General features: G+C 42.3%; 4 protein-coding genes across 4 annotated transcripts; all 4 read left to right on the forward strand.

The window, feature by feature from the left end:
* The first annotated feature begins 1,516 nt into the window (after positions 1–1,516).
* On the forward strand, positions 1,517–5,125 carry LOC130703506 (uncharacterized). The gene is made up of 2 exons (XM_057524959.1): positions 1,517–1,727; positions 1,794–5,125. Exons 1-2 carry the CDS (start codon positions 1,517–1,519, stop codon positions 5,123–5,125), a joined length of 3,543 nt encoding a protein of 1,180 aa, XP_057380942.1.
* Positions 5,126–5,758: 633 nt separating this feature from the next.
* Positions 5,759–7,848, forward strand: LOC130703505 (uncharacterized). The gene is made up of 2 exons (XM_059496201.1): positions 5,759–7,545; positions 7,845–7,848. Exons 1-2 carry the CDS (start codon positions 5,759–5,761, stop codon positions 7,846–7,848), a joined length of 1,791 nt encoding a protein of 596 aa, XP_059352184.1.
* An 816-nt stretch (positions 7,849–8,664) lies between these two features.
* On the forward strand, positions 8,665–9,406 carry LOC130703531 (recQ-mediated genome instability protein 2-like). Its single transcript, XM_057524989.2, has 2 exons — positions 8,665–9,074; positions 9,135–9,406. The coding sequence occupies exons 1-2, from the start codon at positions 8,765–8,767 to the stop codon at positions 9,290–9,292; spliced, it is 468 nt and encodes a 155-aa protein (XP_057380972.1). The 5' UTR covers positions 8,665–8,764; the 3' UTR covers positions 9,293–9,406.
* Positions 9,407–14,711: 5,305 nt separating this feature from the next.
* Positions 14,712–20,095, forward strand: LOC130703527 (uncharacterized). The gene is made up of 11 exons (XM_057524986.2): positions 14,712–14,990; positions 16,364–16,496; positions 16,609–16,713; positions 16,788–16,842; positions 16,980–17,216; positions 17,284–17,560; positions 17,629–17,875; positions 17,957–18,065; positions 18,142–18,320; positions 18,422–19,233; positions 19,308–20,095. Exons 2-11 carry the CDS (start codon positions 16,371–16,373, stop codon positions 19,411–19,413), a joined length of 2,253 nt encoding a protein of 750 aa, XP_057380969.1. The 5' UTR covers positions 14,712–14,990; positions 16,364–16,370; the 3' UTR covers positions 19,414–20,095.
* Positions 20,096–20,108: the final 13 nt, after the last annotated feature.

Consider the following 20,108-nt stretch of genomic DNA (forward strand, 5'->3'; position numbering starts at 1 on the left):
GAACCAACTCCAAGTGGGTTGACCAGTTCCCAAACAATTGCAGCAAGAGCAATTCTTTTTCGCTTACGTGGGTGGCGACTCCCCACTTTTGTTAACCAGAGTGAGGAGCCCCAAGTCGGAGCAGAAGCCAGCGGAGGTGATCGACCAATCGAACCCCAAAAGGAGAATCCATTGGAAACTCCAATTAAAGATCCAACCCCAGTGTTGGAACCAATAAGATTAGTGGAGCGCGCAGCTGAAAAAGAAGAAGACATCCTGCAGATTGAAGCCGATCCAATGGACCTAATTGATCTCTACACCAAATTGTAATTCCCCATGTTACAATAAAATAATTGATCACTAACCTTCCCTTTTCACTTACTTTAGCTAGGAGAAAACGGTTCAACCGTACTCCACACAAAAAAAAAAACTTTCTTACATTTTTTTTTTGGAGTTGGGCTAAAAACCTAAACTCCTACTAATCATTCCTTTTTTTTTCTTTTCTTCTTCCTTTAGAAAACTAGCGCCATCTAGCGCTCAAAATTACAAACCTTAACTCTCTAATTTTTCAAAAAAAAAAAACTTATTTCTTTTCAGAACTGCAAGCTTACGCCATCTGGCGGTCGTAAGCAAACTAAAAATCCAAAAAATTCAAAAAATTTCAAAGTTCTTTTCTCTTTTTCTTAAAAACTGAACGCTCGAGCCATCTAGCGGTCAAATTAAGAAACTTCTCGCCAGAAATTCAAAAATACAAAAATTCTTTACTTTTTTCTCAAAAACTGAAGGCCTGCTCCATCTAGCGGTCAAATTAAGAGACCTTTCTGTTGCTTTCAATTTTCTTGATTTTCGTTCAAAAACTGGAGGCCCGATCCATCTAGCGGTCAGAAAAACAGACCTCCCTATTATTTTCATTTTTTTCGATTTTGTTCAGAAACTGAACACAAACACCATCTGGCGGTCAAAAACCAAAGGATGGTAAAACTTTTCTATTTCTTCTCATTTCTTCTAAACTGAAAGCTTATGCAGCCTAACGGCCAAATAAGCAACCTTATTTCCCAACTCATCGGAAAATAGTCCTTTCCCATTCCTACCCATTGAGCATCGTGCTAGCAACTTACCAAATCTTGACATTTTTTTATTCTTACTGACAACAAGGTCGTTTTTTTCGCTCGAAGTTACCGAAAGCTAACTAAGAGCAACAAATTTAAGCTTCCACTTTTCAAAAGATTGTGTCACATAGCAAGGAGGAGAAACCTCAACCAGTGGAGTTCAAAAAATACGCCCACTGATTGGAGCACTGCGTCAGCGCTGCTCCCTTTCCATTTCACGCACAATTTAGTGGAAGCACTAAAAGTAAAACTTTTTTTCCAAGTTTTCCTTTTTTCTTTTTTTTTCCTCACTCCTTCAAGGGAAATCCAGGAGTGAACCCCGCTGAGGATTGTAAAGAAGAATCAACTTTCCAATTCCAGCAAAACAAAAAATGTCACGATCAGTTGCAGCAACACGAGCGGGCCTGAAAGGCCACCTTACGAGGACAATGGAGAAGATCAAGGGATACAAGGATCTCACGATGACGGCGGAACTGGATAACGATATTGCAACGGATACAGAACTCCTGAAGCAACGTTACCAGAAATTTATTAAAGCAAGTGACCAAGTACGCTGGGCCTTGCAGAATACGAACGCTACCGAGGAGCAAATCGAGCAAGATTACTCCACAGTAGCTGAAGTAGAAGAAGAAATGAGCAGTATACTCGCCTTCGTTAAAAACAAACGAGACGAGTACAAAAGACAACAAGACCTGGAATTTCAAGAGCTGCAGAGAAAAGAACAGCGCCAAATTGAGGAGGACAGAAACCGATTGCTTCAAGACCTGCTTACTCAACAGCAGCAGCTCTTCGCAACCCAAATCCTCCAACAACAGCAAGCCCACGCCTTACAAATTCAACAACTTATGGCGCAAAACCAAGCACCAGCTCAAGTAGCAGCAGCAGCAGCTCCAATTCAACAAGCAACACGTCTTCCCCAAAGACAAATCAAGCACTTTAAAGGAGATATTCTTGAGTGGACATCATTCTGGGAGAGCTTTAATGCCTCCATTCACTCGTCTACAATGTCGGATGTCCAAAAATTCGACTACTTAAAAGAATATCTAAAAGGGGAAGCGTACTTGTGCGTTGAAAATCTGGAACTCACCGCAGCAAACTACAACATTGCCATAGCAGAGCTAAAAAGAGTCTACGCTAAACCAAAGGCTCTTATTCAAACTCATTTATGCAAGTTTGACAACCTAGCTCCTGTCAAGACAATGGCAGACGTATCGGCGCTGAGAAAATTGCAGCTCACAGTCCAGTCGCATATTAACGCCTTGGAAACCCTCGGGGTTCGAAAAGAATCATTTGGAGGACTCCTTGGCACAAAATTAATGAAATTGCTTCCTGCAGAATTGCAGAAAGAGTGGTCGAGCTCTGAAGAAAACGACATCACAGACATCGCATCCCTACTGAATTTCATCAGGGATGAAGTTGACGCAGCGGAGAGGTACAGCCGATGGAAATCGGAAACCACAAAAACGCCACAACAGTCAACATCGCCAAGTCCAGCGAAACCAATACACGCTGCCACAGCATCACAGCTGGCGATTGGAGCCAGATCACAACCAGCTCCACACACCAGCAAAAACTCCAGACAATTTGTGCCACCGTCAAACACACCTTTTAGGAGACAGGACAATTTTATCATGCGAGAATGCACAAGACCATGCATTTTCTGCGGGGAAGTTCACTACCCCACGGTTTGTCCAGTGAACCTAAAAGAAAAAAAGGCCATCATCGCTAAGCTGAAAAGGTGCGTCAGATGCTTCAGTGCAAACCATGAAACTCTGAACTGCACCACAAACTACACTTGCAAACATTTCCAAGCCATTCATCACACGGCTCTCTGCGACAAAAAGCAGACACGTTTTGCGCACCAAACTGTTAATGGCAACAGCGCCATCACAAATGTTACGGCGTCTGCTGCAAGCGCAAACACCCCAGGCAATCTCGTGGTGAAGACAGCTACAGTAAATGTAGTAGGCCCAAATGGCAAACAAACAAGAGCCATTTTATTTATAGACGACGGCAGCCATAGATCTTGGGTCACAAGATCTATTTCAAAATTGTTGGATCTCAAAGTGGTGGCAGTGGAAAACATCGGTACCAGAGTTTTCAAGCAACGAAAACCCAATCCAGTGGAGAAGACAAATTCAGTCGAGCTGACATTTAGGGGCACTTGGCAGGGTGCCCCACTCGTCAAAATTACAGCACTAGAAACGGACTACATTGGAGACACTGGTCCATATGCCCACACAACATTCGCACAAAAATTGTGGCTGGACAACGAAAGAATGGCTGACGACAGGTTCGAGACAAACAGCCAGGAAAAAGATGTCGGGATTTTAATAGGAGTCGACCAGATGTTTGAAATCATCCCTAACGAAGCAGCTATCCAAAGCCCGTGTGGCCTAAGGGCCTACAACACAAATCTTGGGCGGATAATAGTTGGACCTTCTAAAGAAAAAAATTCGAAAAAAGGCAAAGCATTGATCCAGCAAATGCTGCAATGCAGTAGTTTCTCAGCCCAATCAGTAGCTTCATATGCAGCCGGCTGCCTTAATTCAAACTACACTTTTACAACTCTTCCAGAAGAAAAGGAGAAAACGCCGGATGTAAAGGAGAAAAAGGAATCTTCATCTCCCCACCCGACCTCTATGGAAGAAATTTCCATAGAGAACTCCATTATTAAAAACGAAAAAAAGAAGATTGTAAAAGAAGAATTAAAGCGGCAGACGGACTTTGACCTATCCTTGTTTTGGAAGCTAGAACACTTCGCCATTCTAGACGATTGCGATGCAGTGGAGCCAGACGATCCTCTAGGCTCCTTTGGAGACAAAATCACCCGTCAAGAAGATGGGCGATACTGCACCCCAATCCCATGGAAAACGGATAAGTGGAGGCTGGAGAAAAATTTCCTGATGGCTAAAGGAAGACTGGAGAGTCTTTTAAACAGACTCAAGAAAACGCCAGCGCTTCTATCTGCTTACCACCAGGAGATCGAGCAACTAAGAGTCCAGGACTTCGTAGAAAAGGCAGACCTAAACTACGATGGACTCCACACTTATCTGCCACACCATCCTGTCATCCGACAGGATAAAACTACAACAAAAATCCGACCGGTCTTTGACGGAGCGGCTAAATCCAAATTTGGACCAAGTCTCAACGACGTCCTAGAAACCGGTCCAAACCTGAATCCTGACCTGCTAGCCGTTCTAATGCGATTCCGATTAAATCGGATCGCATGGATAGCAGATATTGAAAAAGCCTTTTTAAATATCGCCCTGCATCCTGAAGATTCAGAAGCAGTACGATTCCTGTGGGTAACGGAGCCAGAATCACCTGGCTCCCCTTTAGTTGCTTACAAATGGAAGCGAGTTCCATTTGGACTCAGTTCCAGCCCATTCTTGCTTAGAGTTACCCTCAACAAGCATTTGGATGGAATGGAGCCACTGTACTCCACTACAGTAAAGCAGCTAAAAGAGCAAATTTACGTCGACGACTACCTAGGTGGCGCCGACAGCATACCCACAGCAAAAAACAGGATTCAGGAAACAAAGGCCATCTTCCAGGAGGCCAAACTCAACATGCGAAGCTGGGTGACAAACGACAAAACACTTCGCAAATTTCTCAGTGAGAAGGGGCTCATCAACCCCATTGTAAAAATCTTCACTCAGAAACTGGAAGAGGGCCAACCAAAGGTCCTAGGCATTCGGTGGGACACCGAATCCGACACATTCCAATTCGACCCCGCGCCTATCATTGAAGCCGCTACAGAATTGGGAGACCTTGTCACCAAAAGAAATATCCTACGGATATCTGCAAGAGTGTTTGATCCCATTGGGTTCTTAGCACCCACTATACTCCTGCTAAAAATCATCTACCAGAAGCTTTGGGAAGCAGAAATTGACTGGGACGTCGAAGCGCCGCCGGAAATTAGACAAACATGGATAGCTGCTATGACTGGGTTGAACGAGTTCGCCAAATTGAAAATCCCTCGCTGGATAGGCCACTCGAAAAGGGTCATACAATCAGCAGAAATTCACGTCTGAGGCGATGCGTCTGAGGCGGCGTATGGAGCCGTTGCTTACGCAAGGCTCCAAACAAAAAGCAATGAAACCAGCATTCACTTTCTAGCCAGTAAAACGAAAGTGGCACCTCTCCCAAAGAAAAAAGTAACCCTACCACGACTGGAGTTATTAAGCTCGCTTTTAGCCGCACGGCTAGGAGAAAAACTAAAAAATTTTCTCCACATAGAGTCATGGCGAACCATATTCTGGGCGGACTCTTTGGTGGCACTTGGGTGGATCAGAGGAGATCCTAGCAGATGGAAACCATTTGTTAGGAACCAAGTGGAAGCTATCAGGAAGCTGTCTGGAGTAAGTTGGTGGCGGCACTGCCCGGGCATACACAATCCTGCGGATCTTGCCTCGCGGGGAGCGCCAGCGTCAGCGCTGGTACACTCGGAGCTATGGTGGAATGGTCCACCATGGCTAAAGGAAGAAACAGAATGGCCGGATTCAACACCCGATGCAGGAGAGACGAGCATCCACGAGAAGATCGAAGCGGAAGCCAAAGGAAAAACCGTCATCATGTCGGTGGCTACCGTGGAACCAGCTACCCCAATGTAATGGCAGCTGGAACGAATTCCATCATGGAATCGGCTATTTCGACGAACCGCCTGGATGCTTAGGTTCATCTCCAAGAATCGCCCCATCAACAGAACGCAAATCCAAACTCCAATCAAGATAGGAGACGAAAAGGAAATACTGGTAGACCATCTGACAGTAGAGGAACTGACGAAGGCGGAGCTACTGATCTACAGGCAGCTCCAAAAAGAAGCATTTCCAAAGACGTTCCAAGACCTACAAGAGGGAAGGCAACCACACCACAAGGAGAAAATTGCCAAACTCCGACCCGTGTGGGATGAAAGAGACAAGCTGATCAGAGTGACCGGAAGGGTCGAATTGGCACTAAGAGACAGGAACATTGAACCTGCCATACTGCTGCCCACTCACCACCCAGTTGTCAAATTGCTCATCGCAGACAGGCACGTCTCACTTAAACACGCCGGAGTGAAAACTACCCTCTCCGATCTAAGGGAACGTTTTTGGATCACCAAAGGACGTCAGCAGACTAAGTCAGTTTGGCATGCCTGCGTCAAGTGCCAACGGCTAACTTCACCGCCATTCACAGAAGTAGCTGCACCTCTACCACTGAATCGCTTGAAACAAGCGAAAGCCTTCGAAATCACGGGTGTGGATTTCGCAGGGCCTTTGTATTACAAACACCCAATATCACGTAAGAAACGCAAGCAAGCGGAACTTACGACCTCCGTGGATCCCCCACAAACGGATGATCCAAGTATGGAGACTCCAGCAGAGCCTCCAGCCATGGAACAAACGGAGGAAAAAGAAAACCTCCAACCGGACGACTCAGGCAAGAAGAAAAAGGGTACAATCAAGCAACCCAAAAGTTATGCCTGCCTATTCACCTGTGCGGTGACTAGGGCCGTCCATCTGGAGTTGACTAAAACCATGTCAGCACGTGACTTTCTCCTAGCCTTCAGAAGATTTTCGGCTAGGAGAGGCAACGTGTCTGTCATGTATTCGGACAACGCACAAACATTTAGGTGCGTTTCCAAACACTTAAAGGTCTTGAGATCCGATCCAGCGATCCATGACCTCTTAGCCATGCGAAAAACCAAGTGGATCTTCTCCGCCAGCCTAGCCCCATGGTGGGGAGGCTTTTGGGAACGCATGGTTAGGACAATGAAAGACCTACTACGGCGTTCCAACGGCCGTGCGTGTCTAGAATACGACGAGTTGGAAGTCAGTTTGATCGAGACAGAAAGCGTAGTGAACGCAAGGCCACTCACCTATGTGGCCGAGGGGAGCGATGATCCACTTCCCATCACTCCAAATCAATTTCTGAACAACAGACGATCTAATTGCACTCCGCCGGAGCCAGCAATTAACCTACTGACTCCCGACCCAACCAACGCACGACTCATCGAAATGGACCGTCTACGCAGAGACTACGTCAAGGACACCTGCGAGCGATTCGTGAATGACTACTTGCTACAAGTAGACAATTTCCACTGCAAGGGAGGGCCTGGACGCAAGATCCGAGTAGGTGAGGTTGTCATCATCCACGATGACAACACAAAACGACTTATGTGGACCGTCGGCGTAGTAAAGGAGCTGATTTCCAGTCGAGACGGGCTGATTCGATCGGTAACGGTCAAGACCCCTAACGGGAACTTGATTAACCGGGCGATTCAGTCCCTACACCCCCTGGAATTACGCGAGGACCAGCCCGACGACGTTGAAGTACTACCCGCGCCGGAGATGGAGCCGGAAGAAGACACAACTCCAGCCGCCAGCCCGGTCGAAGAGAGCGAGCCGTGGAGCACGGGCTCTGGTGGGGAGTGTGTTGGGAATATATTAGATTCCCAACAGCAGACGACGCGGTCTGGACGCCGCACGAGGCTGCCCAGCCGTTTTAACGCATTTGAATTGGGTGGTCCTCGATAGAGGGCCACCATTGTACATTTTCTTGTATGTAAGCCCCGCCCTAGGCCTATTGGCCGTCTCGCAAGAGAGGGCAAGGGGCATTCAGTCGCGAAATACATCTCCTACAGCTAACAACAAGTTCTCCAGTGCCTCCCGTGTTTAATCTACAACTTCTTCAATTTATTCAAAGGTAAAAATCAGACACGGGCTGATTATTTCCCTTCAGTCTTTCTTAAAAAATTTGTTTTCATTTTAGGTAAAACATGTACAGGAGGTTGCAGTGAAATGTGTCAGGTTTGGCAAACAAAGCATAGGGAAAACCGCCACATTTTTCTGCAATATTACTGTAATAAGCATTAGTTATATTCTAAATGTTTCCTTAAATTGCAAAATTTCAAATTTTCCCACTTAGATTTGGCCCATCCCATGCACGCCCATTTGGTGTCCAACATCACCCCTGCCGTTTGTACAAATTGGCCCCAAAAAATAACTTTCGCAGAATAAATGATTCTGTTGAAAGTTGAATAAGGAAAATTATTTTTCTTTTCAAATATTATTAAGAAATCTCTGGTCTACTTACTTCTAATATCTATTAACGTATAATTATAAAATAACATTTTAAAAAATCATCGATTAAGAACGAAGAAAAATACAGACTTTTTCGTATTTTTATTATTTGTTAAACAATTCAAAAAATAAAACAGACACAGGATCAAATTTTTACACCATGTATAAAACCTATTTTGAAAATATTATGTAATTATTATATTTTTATTATGAAAACTTGTATTTTCCGCGGCATTGTACAACTTGGTACAGTGTCCAAGATGGGTCCGGTCTCCCCTATCATAGAGTATTTTATCACGAATACACTTGACACAAAACTTATTTTTGATTTTTGACGTTTTGACTTAGGCAGTAAAACCGTCTGCTAGGCCGTGTAGGAATCCGTGGATATGTGACTTGCAGAAAGCATAGTTGTCAAAGTATGGCCTTATAAGCCCCCTAGCGCCAAAACAGCAAAAGAAACCTATATATATATGTATTAAAAACCTTCGGCCTTACCTGACAGATTTTTCTGCAATATACAGTACACCATGGTTGGATCGTGAAAAGTTTGGTAGCATGTTTGCAGAAAAATTTGTACGTTAGCGATTTGTTCCGTTTTGTTTGAAAATGCAGCTTGACTGCGTCTCAGATTTCTTTAGTGTACCTGCAACTAAATTATTTTGTCGCCAACTGAAAGATTGCCGAAATTCAAAGTCGACGGATTTGTCTCGTGGAGAAAATCAATGTGAACAATGGATTGTACCCCTAAAAAGTTTCATTACAGGAAAAGAAATCAATTATTATGTGCACACTGTTTGGCTTCAAGGAAATATTCTTCATGTTATCAATGACTCACATGTTATTCTGAAAGATGTTTCGGGAGGAATCGTAAAAATTTCCTTGATATCTTTTTCTGTTACAAATTGGATTCAGCAAGGTATGTATTTAGGTTTTGTAAAGTTGTGATGATTTCTAATTCAAAATTTCTTTTTACTAGGAGTGTATTGTTCAGTAATTGGTACAGTTGTATCCTCTAGCCAAACACCACTCATACAAGCCATAAAAATGACCAAACTGGATAACAGCATAAATCTTCAAATTTTGTGGGAATGGGAAGTAAAAGATTTGGCACATCTGCTGTGCAATGCTGCTTGAGCATTTCTGTTTGGACACTACATTAATATTTCTAAGTACCAAAAGCCAACATCCTTTTCTGCCTATGTTTTTCATGATCTGCTTAAAAATATAAACACATCATTCATTGCCATACATAGTTAGAACATTTTCTACCGACGTGCGTAATTTGCATCTCTCATTTCCCATTTTGAATTTTTCGTGTACGCGTAGTTGATGCTACAAATTTTTCATGGCATTGCAATCCTATTAATCTTAGAGAAAAGTGTCACAACGATCAATCCGAATGCTTGTTTTAGTTTTACATCAGATCGGACATTATGTCGTAAATAATAGCTTTTGACATCCGTGGTAAGTAACTAAATTAGTTAGTTGCTTTTAATTGCTTTCTGATTACACGGAGTGGCTGTTTGTTTTATTTATTTTTATTTTTTTTTATTTTTGCTGTTAACCTCTTCACAAAACGGAGATCGGCTTACTGCCTGGTTATCGATCTGCAAATGTTTATACCATACAGTAATTGTAGGAACTACACACTTTTTTTAAAAAAATTTTATTTGGCCTGATTTGGTTCTTGGTATAATACATGGTAGCCAATTCCTCAGTAAAGTGTACGTAATCGAATTTTTTTTACCAATATCTCCGATTTAGGCTTTGTATCCACCGCTTTTACTAAAATCTAAATTTTTTTGGTCCCAGATAAAAAAATTTGTTGAATGATTTCTTAAATTTGCCCCATGTTTACGTCTAGATCACTTGCAGTTACAATAAGTTGGGTGACAAGCTTTTTGCTCACCGATAAAAGCATTAATTAAACGATATTAAATTAGAAAAAAACCATTTTGTTTTTGCGAGACGAACTCTACTTTTTTGGTGTTGTTGGAGAGGTACTATTCCCATTATGCCAGCAAATCCGCGCCCAAAAAGAAATTTTAAATATCTTTGCCATCTAGAATCAAAAATATTTCTTGACAAAGATTCCTTTAAAGCGTAAATGAAGAACTACTAATTGCTCCTTCGGCATAAATATAGTTAGTAAGAACTCAGTCATTGCAGGCATTAACAAACGAGAAACTGCTGTCATTTTGGCTTATAATGTCCAAACTGATTCTTGTCTGGCTGTACTCAGTTAAATTAAAAAAAATTTCAGTTGCCCACTTAACAATTCGCTGCCGCATTTGCAGAAAAAACAAATTTCCTAAAGGTGAAGAAAAGTAAAAAAGCAGATCAGCTGTCACGCCAGTAGCTTCCGGTGTTGAATATCTTTGAATTTAAATCTAAGACTAATTCTATTAACAGTTAAAAATTACTTCAGTAGGCCTATATTCTTAATTCTATTAAGAATCTCACAATTGCTTTAAAACATTGAAACACTGAAAATAATGCCTAACGAAGGGTCCAAAGAAGTATATTTTTCTTTGTGCTACCCCTCTCCCGATTGGTTCACGCACTTGAAATAATTATCGTGAGAAAAACTAAACGTTCAACATTCATTAATTAGAACCCGATTTTAATTATGCCCTTGATGAGAGCTTACCGATTTTTACAACTGAGGTTTTCCTCGTTTGACCGATAGCGCTTTGGATATGTTTCGATGCATGGATGAACATTGGGTTGCTACAGTTGTGGGTGTGAAGCCCTATGGCGAAAGTGCACGAGGTTCCAGAATGACGACTGATTCTCGAATGATAAGTGTTTCCTTTGCGGTTCTTGGAATGAAGAATCATGGCTTTCTTGACAAAACCATGTAGTTTTTACTACAAAGATGAACTATATTTTGTAAATATTTGTGATCCCTCCTCCCATCCCGTCGTGGTAGAAGCTATATAAATAATTCTTTCGCCGTAATTTGTCGGGCACCATACCATATCGGCCTAGTAAAACCAATAAAAAACCGAAAAGGAGCAAATAGCTATAGTGCCCTAACTCATTGATTTCTATAATCAGTTTTCTTTGGTAGTGCAAAAATACCCAGTGTACAAAAGGCATCCGCAAAGATGTGTTTTTGGTACTCGCTTTCGTTCCAAACGGCCTGAAGCTAGTACTGGCTAGGCTACTAAGTACGCAGTATGCGATTGCATGGAACCGTTAAAAAATTCGTAAGAAGATTTTCGAAAATAGGAGACAAAATGTCTTCAATGTGGTCGATGGCGCGTTTGAATCAGAGTCGCCATCGTTCGCCATGGGGAATATTCTTGCTCCTAGTTCAATAACTCTGGACTTCCTATTATCTGCTCATTTATCAAAACAAACGTTTTCCGTGGTAACCTTAACTTTCATTCCGCATATTCTAGTAACTTAATTTGAATAATTTTGAATAAATGAAGCCACAGGTACTCCGGCTGCCCTGCCACGGTGGAATGATATCGCTCTAAAATTCTGGCAAAGTTGAATTTTGCCATCAAATGCAATGCAAAATAATGGAAAACCTGTTGGCATTTATACTGTTTTCTTCTGTAAGCATATTAATTAGGGAATTTTTTTGTTGCTACGAGAGAAATCTGGAGAAAAATCATTTATGGATTTAAATTGTTACAAGAGCCATTTCCGATTATTTGGTGGCATGTCAGCTGTGCTGCAGCTGAAAGAAAAATATTTATCGCTTGATGTGATTGGTCAGAAGACGCCAGGTGCTAGCTCTCCGAGACTTCCTACCACTTATCTTGCTGGAAGGGCACAGGAAAGGGTCGAGAATTGACCCTCGTCTGAAAGCTGGAACAGAAACATGTGCCGAGGGAAAGGAATTCTAAAAAAGAAAAGAAAAAGAAAAAGAAAAAGAAAAGAAAGGGGATGCAGGTGGCTGGCGATAATGCACCCCTGGTACATAACCCAGAGAAGGAGAAAAAAAACGCGATCCAAACAAGTTCCTTGCTTTGATATTAGTCTAGGTATAATGTTTAGTCTGTTTGAGTCTACCCTGCCTACATCGGCTATCCGAATACGATCACAACCTAGAATCAAATCCAAAAAGAAAAAAAAAAAAATCTTATGAAGTGATAATTACAGTATCGAAACAGTTTTATTTTGCAGTTCGCCAACTAACACATTTAAAGCTGGGACAATTAACTAAGGCGGCAAGCAAAGCAACGATATACTGTTGAAAATTTTGTTTTACTAACGAAAGAGGAAGTTTCGATACGTGTTGGGTGTATTGTATGTTTGGTTACTTGTAAACGGACAAGAGAACTTATCGCTAGAAGCTTCTTATTAGCTGGTTATGGGGCTGTCCAGAGTCCGCTTTGACTGACACGTTACTTGATAAAACTATGCAAATCCACGAAATAATGAATGTTGTTGAAATCACGTCTCTAATAAACAATTTGCGACATCATCTGTTAAATTTTTTATGCGGGTTTGAAGCTACCTGAAATAAAAAAAGCAGCCATTTTTTTCTTTAATTCACGGACGAATAATATCCTTCACCTCTTAATCAGAATGATTCGTCATGCGGGTATTTTTTATTTATTTTAGATGAAGTCTGATTTTTCCTCAAGTAGGAAAAACTCAGCGGCATTTTGTGCAAAATGTGAATCATCCAACTCATCACACCTGTCCTATTTATACAGGAACCCTTGTAGCTGTATTAGCTTGACACCGTGTCTACATCATTTAATTGTTCAAAACAAGCTTTAATGTAGATCATATATCAATCAGCGAAAACTTTGCACAAAATAGATAATTAAAATAAACTCAGCGAGATTTGAGCTGAAACGATGGCCATTCTATTGAAACAGAACTGATATGCGAAAAGATTTCTCCGCGTTTGGACATTTTCTAAGGACCTGAGCATCAATTTTCATTTTAAAAAATAAAACAAAATTAACCCCAGGTTCACTTCTTGTGACTACAAAGAAGCCCCAGTCACGTGACTCTGAAAACTCCAGATGGTGGGCATGTGCCTTCCTTGTTCGGTCTCCAGGTATAGAACACGTCTCGCCGTTTACAGGTTTCTGTTGTCCCTCTTTTCTTGGGCCTGAAGCCAGAACCGCTCACAAGGCAACTAGTGAGCAGTGACCGGCTTGGGTAGGAGCAGATGGCCAGCAAAGCTATTATTCACATATTCGAAGCAGCTGAGGTTCACCGATTCCTCTATACCCTTGCTGCTCATTTTCTTGTATGTTTATTGTTCCGTACGTGGCTGTCGTTCCTCTGCTAACTCAGTAGGCTACTCACACACAGCATTGATACAGTATACAGCCGATACAGGTGTATCTGCCGTCTAATGTGTTAGGGCATTACCTTCCATTGGGAAATGCTATTTGATTCCTTGATTTTACCATATGGCACCAGCGGTACGTGGTGTTCTAAAGCGGTCCGCCAACACGCATTATGAAGGCAAGAAGCACAAACCCAGAGCGCCGTGCAAAAGCTCACGCATACATTTGCTTGCAGTTTTGTCCTTACTGAAAAGATCATAGCCATCAGAAACATGTGAGACATAATGTATTGGCAACATGTTGCACCAAATTGTTGTTTAGATGTTGACAATAGTCTAATAGGGGAATTGCTTTTTCGACTGCAGTGGCAAAAAAACAAAAAAAGCAAAAAAAGTTCGAGTTTTTTTTATACTCGAGACTGCCTCATGTGCGTAGATCAGGTGTAGGCACGGCATGTTGAAATAGCCTAAACAGAGAAAAAACTGCGGCACGATTAACTGTACTTGATCACATCAAACTTCTTAGGAGTAATAAATACATTTTCCCACTCATCTTTACTACTCCTAATCCCAAGCGAGTCACATTATTGTCATCATATAAATAAAGTAAAATATCTCATTTTTTGCCATGAACAACCGAACTCTATATTCTAATTCTTGTTCAAGTCACTACTTACGCTCTAATCGTTTGTACAACAATGGGTTGCTTTCCGAATCGCATATATCATAGTCCAACAAATACATTCGCAATAAGGTTCCACTCGTTCACAAGTCACCCCTTTCCGACGCGAAGTGACTTCAAATACAGTTGCTGGATATTCATGTCACTCGCGTTTTGTGCTTGAACGATGTCGAGAAAGGGAACAAGCCCATCTGGAGCCATGCCTTTCTTTCGTCACTTTTATATTTGAAGCGCAGGCGAAAAGATAAAAATGTGTCATTCTTAAAGGGTTGAATGTCAAAGAAAGTGAGACCAATCGTATGGTAAAAAGGATGTGTATAAGTTGAAACCATGTAGCGGATACGCGTCTGCCTGCACAGCCATAGTTTGTTCATCCAGTCTCCCCATACCCCGAGTGCCCGTCTTGCCGCGTGCTGTGTGCCGACCATGCAGGGACCCGCGACGAATAATGGCAATGGTGTTTGTCGATAACTCGATATTTTCCAACCCCTCCTCTCGTTTGTTCATTCCTCCCCTCTCCCAACAACCCCACCCCGTAGGCCGAGAACGCACACTCGCTCGCTCTCGGTGCTCTCGTCTCGTTTTTAGTATTGCCGCTTTTAACGTTGGCTCTGTGTGAGCCGACAACGAGTGCCCATTCACCCTTCGTCAGAGACGAATTCAGTCTTCTCTGGGACGTCACTGGTGTCAGACGCAGAGTTTCGTATGCACCCCGACCCACTTTGGATGCGTCACATCAGAGATTGCCGTCATCGAAATCCGACATTGACTTTTTCACAGTGAATTCTGTGCCATTTTCTCGCTAATCAGCCGATATTTTCGTGAATTAATCCAACAAGTGTTTTTGCATTTCGCTACTTGCTGCAACACCTTGACCGAAGGTAAGATTTCACTGATAGCCGCGTGCTTTATGGCGTTTCTTGTCGTCCAATTTATTCCTTATACGTCGATAGATATAAACGCGTTAAGTTTAGCGATGTTTCGGTGGGCTTCATATCTTCAGCTAGGATTTCTATTTTCCTCCCTGCAAATTATTCGGTTTTTGGAATAATCCATGGAGTGTATCAATGTATTTGGATTTCTGTTTTCCAATTCCGCCGTAAAAAAGAACTCTTGCCACCAACCGTCGATTTAATTCAATTTCAATTTGATGCCAACGAATCCTATGAGGTGACATTCAGTAGTGTCTCACGAGCTAGGGGAAAACCAATGAGCTTGGAGATGTAGAGATGAGTCATCGCTGATGCTGCGAGACTTTGCTACTTGCGAACGACGCCAAGGAAGGAGCACAGAACGTGGATGGAGAGGGGGAGGGTTAGAGTCATGAGAGGCAGGGTACGGTAACGATCGGTAAAAGTGGGGGGCTTGAATAGACTAGGGTGGGACGAGGGGATGTACTGTAGTGACTCGTGGTGGAGTACGTTGAGGCATGGATCAGGAACGCAATGAGAACATGATTCATTGTTGCCTGTTTCCTTGTGAAATTGTTTGCATGCAAAATACTTAGCGCAGAAATGCTATTTTTTTCCCTTAGTGCTTAGGGTAGAAACCTATTACTTTCCATGGGATATCGCATCATCTCCTTGGTTCAGTTCTATAGTATAAGCAAACTGGACATTCAGCTATTAGGCATTAGGCAGGCGACAATGTTTAAAAACAAAGAAAACGAGAAATGAAAAACCAAAACAAAACAAATCCAAAACAAAACAGAACCAAAAACAAGTATCAAAAAAAGAAAAAGGAAAAGAAAAAATGTGATTCAAAAGAAGGAAAAACCTAAAATTTGTTGGGGAACGGAAACTCAAAAATGATACACGATTACTGGAATAACTTTAATGAGAGAAAATGAATTTAATGTTCGCTTCTGTCATGACCGTTCACAATGCATAATGGTCCTTTCAATGTAGCTCTTTTATCAACTACAGCATATTATTTTTTATTTTTGCTTACTCGTGCCCAAGCTTTTCATACGATGTTGATATACCGGCCAGCAGACATATTTCCCATGCAAAATTCGCTCAATTTACACTGACAGATGTGACCATTGAATTTGATGCTTATAACTTAATCAGTGAAACTTGTGCAATAATATGGACGCAGGATATTTATCGACGAAAATTTCAGCAATGCTGGAATAGCGAACATCCAATAAAAAAAAAAAAATAAAAAACATGAACCAAAACAACGACTAATTGTGGCGTACGCATCAGGCGAATGGTGAATAATAGAAAAAAATATTTGCTTTATTTTCTAGCCAAAAAATGACTGGCGCCCAGTCCGAAACGCGACCCCTTCCACTTTCCACACGTTCGAGCAAACGATGCTGCTGTCTTTCGTTCAACAGTCTGCCTTCCGTATGGTACGGCATCGCCATCACAACATTTCACGTAAGCACGTCATTCTTCGTGGTGGCACAATTCAGTATTCGTGTCACCACACTTCTCATTATTAATTTTATTTTAAACTCTGTTTATTCATTGGATTTCAATTCACGTATAGGCTTACATAGTACTTCAGAACTCAAAATTATTCATCGAATACATGGATTCCAAATTTAGCACCGCCATAAGCACCTGGGAAACGAACCTCTACATCTCACTTCAGGTAATTCATTACTCTTTACATTGCAACTGAATTGTTCACTAATTATACTGTTCTGATCCCCGTTTACATGCCAGGCGACAGCCCTGCTTCTACTCCCTTTCTTGGCATTTGCTTCCATCTTCAAACTAGGTAATCAGGCATGCACAGTTTGTGAATGCATTTCAAAAAATGTATTTTTACTTGAATTAATGAAACAATTTCGGAGTAAAAAAAAAAATGCGCTGTTTGCGTCTTGGTTATAAAACAAAGTATTTAATGCACAACAGGAAACCTGGCCAATGACGGGTATCGCCTAGGAAGACAAATCGATTTGGAAATGGATCTTGATATCCCACGTTCAAGGGTTCGTGACCCGCTCGTGAGGAGCGGCTCCGCTTGCGGAGCCGCATGGAGGCATTGTCCGCCTGTTGGGCCGTCATTGCATGCCGTTGCTGCGCTGTGCAGCCTGGTTGCTAAAGTGGTTTTGGAAGCTCGGATGATTAAAGATCAGTTAATCAATCGTGGTACGAGTTTTTTTTTCAATCTTTAGTGAAAGCATACGCTAACGGTTTTTGTGTTTCACTCAAACAGATCAGATTTGGAGTAGCGACTTGGACTTGGCATTTTTGGGCAATTCACTTTGGCCGGAAAAGGGATCTTTTATTTCCGCAAATCGTCTCGTTGAACAGACCCCTTATCCCAGTCCCGAATTCGTCAGCTACATGTTTGCTTTGTTGGTGTTTGCCGTTCGCTGCAGCGACGTCTTCTGGGGAGCAAATAAATGCCTCGCTTTCCTCGTCTCTCTCCAACTCATTGCAAACGGCATTCACGCTCTTCTTGCATTTTGTGGAGCTTCGGTTCTGTACAAGTAGGTGATTTAGACGTTGCTTGAAACCCTACTCAGCCAACTAACGATTCTTTCATTGTGCGATGTAGGGTTGCATTAACGGGGGTACCTGCAGCCATCTCGGCTGCCGGTGGGTCGATGTCTGACTATTTACTTCTCGATCCACCCATCACTGTCATGTTGCTCATGCTATTGTCCTGCACCCTAGTTCTCGGCTGCTCGCCTCTTAACATGTATGCCCTCAACAAACTAGCGCTTTTCCTGACGAAAAGTAGGAAAAAGTACATACGTGAGCTACCCTCGGCCCGCTCCTATTTGTGGAGTTTCTACCCTCACGTGAGTTTCATCGCCACACATTACGCCAAGCATTCTTCTTCAAATGTTCTTATCGATTTTTTTTCGTGCCTAACTATTTAGTTGGCGGCATTAGCTACTCTCTTGGCTGTTGCAGCAAGTGCGGCCCCTCTTCTGCATGACTTTAGCAAGCTGTATAAATTGAATCCTCAGCCTGTTCTACTAGTGGCCGGTAAGAAAACAAAACAAGACTTCAACATATTTAAAAAATAAACGTTTTTAACTAATCTTTTTCTCGTTTCGCATAGTGACTGCCTCCATCGTGCATGCCTTTTTGTGGGTGGCCCTCTGGCTGCTTTTGACTGTCAAATCCAATTGGGATTTTCGACTAAAAATATCAGTTGGTCGCACGCTGCTCAGTTCACCATCGTCTTTGGCATTGGCGGCTGAAATCGAATTCAAACCCAACTGTAAGAAAACTATTGAGGTAACGTAGCGTTCAATCTGTTTGACTTTACGTGTTATACTACTACTATACAAATAGTTTCATGCACAAAACTTTTGTTAAACTTTTTTTTCCCTTCGTAGGAATCACAAGCTCTTCTTCATGGCGCCCCCTCTCAAGCGCCAACTCTGATATTATCCGGTGGCAAAGCCTACGGAATTTTGGACCCCGATACTCAGCGGAAAATCCAACACTTAGTTGCCCCGCCTCTGGAAAATCAACAGAAAATGAGCGACAACCGTAACCAAGTCTACTGGCTTCGCGGTGGCTGCAATGCTTCACCTTCTTCTGAAATCGATTCTCCTACAACACCCACTTTACCGGAACCTTTAAGCGGGGGCAGTTCTGCAAGTATCGCCGACGCTAGCAGCCATAAGATCCATAGTCCTCGACGAAGTGAAGTGGCCATAAACACCGCCGCTGAGCTACCGTCTTCCGCCGTGAATCGCCCGTCTTCGGACTACTCCATGGTTGTACCTTCAAACGCCAACACAGTGATGTCCCCCAGTTTGGCTCGTCCGGTGCGGAAACCGTTTATGCGCATCCCGAGCACTGAAGAAGACGGAGACTACGCAACGCTACGTGATCTACCTCTGGTTACGTTACCGGAAGAAACGGAACCAGTCGACTTGCACGAGATGAGTAGTAGCAGCGATAGCAGCGGAGTCGATTCTGGATTCAGTTGCAGCTCAAAACGCCAAAACATCCTACCGATTCAAAGTCATGGTCCTCGTTTGGCTATGCCAAATAGGGACTTATGCAATCCGTACGGTTATGTCAAACCGAAAATGACAACATTTACCTCGTTACCTATGACGAGCAACGGTTCCGTTCAACTTCGTACTACTGCGCCGTGTTCACCGTTTAACAGTTTACCGTTAACGCACATGCAAAGGTAGTTTACTTAACTTTTTTTTTACACTTTATGTTTCCTGTATTTACATTAATTTATTCCAATTGTTTTTCCAGGACACAGCCAATCCAATCACATGAGACATCAGCTGAAGAAAGGCGACCTGCTATCCAAGCTTGCCTTTTTGCTGGCCATGGTTTGGAATCGAATCAACGGCCCTAGTTCTAAAGATTTTGCAACTCGTGCAAATACTCTCTACATATTTGATTAAACAAAGCTGATATCTATTAGTTTTCTATACTACAAAGAAAAATCTAGCAAACAAACAAAGAATAGCCCAAAGGAAAATTTGATATGCCCCTCCTTCGTAATTGACCTGTTAGAACAAGGAATGCATCTTCTGAATGAGCTATTGGCATATTTAAATCCATGGGATGTGGGTAAATGTTAATTCATCTCGCGAAAAAATCTCAAATCAACCATGATCTCGAACGTAAGTTTTTGAAAGCTTAATGTGTCATTTTGTAGCCCTCAATCGTGGTGTATTCTCACGAGGTAGCTGCTATGCGTTTCTGTGCCACAAGAATCCCACGAGGGCAGTTTCGTGCGTATTGTTTTGTGACTGAATTCTTTTCAGCATCCCGAAGAAATATATATAATTTTTTTTTAAAGAGTGGACCAAAACTCGCTAAGTCAAGGTTTTATTGTGTTGTTTTTGCTATGTCTTGTTATTTCTACTGTGCCACATTTGTTCTAACTTCACATTCGTAGCATAACAATTGAGAGAATTTTGTTATCATCGAGTCTGCGTCTCAATTGCCCCTAATCTCCTACAAGATGACCATGTATCATTCCACTTGTTGTAACCTATTTCCTTACCAAGCCGCATATTATATATTTTGTGTGATTAAACATTT

Source organism: Daphnia carinata, chromosome 7 (genome assembly GCF_022539665.2).
Source record: "Daphnia carinata strain CSIRO-1 chromosome 7, CSIRO_AGI_Dcar_HiC_V3, whole genome shotgun sequence".
Classification (NCBI taxonomy): Eukaryota; Metazoa; Arthropoda; class Branchiopoda; order Diplostraca; family Daphniidae; genus Daphnia; species Daphnia carinata.

Coding starts and splice junctions, on each gene's coding strand:
- LOC130703506 (XM_057524959.1), top strand. CDS start 1,517: ATGGAGAAGATCAAGGGATACAAGGATCTCACGATGACGGCGGAACTG. Junction 1,728..1,793: donor AGTAGAAGAAGAAATGAGCA/GTATACTCGCCT, acceptor TGGAATTTCAAG/AGCTGCAGAGAAAAGAACAG.
- LOC130703505 (XM_059496201.1), top strand. CDS start 5,759: ATGCTTAGGTTCATCTCCAAGAATCGCCCCATCAACAGAACGCAAATC.
- LOC130703531 (XM_057524989.2), top strand. CDS start 8,765: ATGCAGCTTGACTGCGTCTCAGATTTCTTTAGTGTACCTGCAACTAAA. Junction 9,075..9,134: donor TACAAATTGGATTCAGCAAG/GTATGTATTTAG, acceptor TCTTTTTACTAG/GAGTGTATTGTTCAGTAATT.
- LOC130703527 (XM_057524986.2), top strand. CDS start 16,371: ATGACTGGCGCCCAGTCCGAAACGCGACCCCTTCCACTTTCCACACGT. Junction 16,714..16,787: donor ACCTCTACATCTCACTTCAG/GTAATTCATTAC, acceptor TTTACATGCCAG/GCGACAGCCCTGCTTCTACT. Junction 17,876..17,956: donor TGTGGAGTTTCTACCCTCAC/GTGAGTTTCATC, acceptor CTAACTATTTAG/TTGGCGGCATTAGCTACTCT.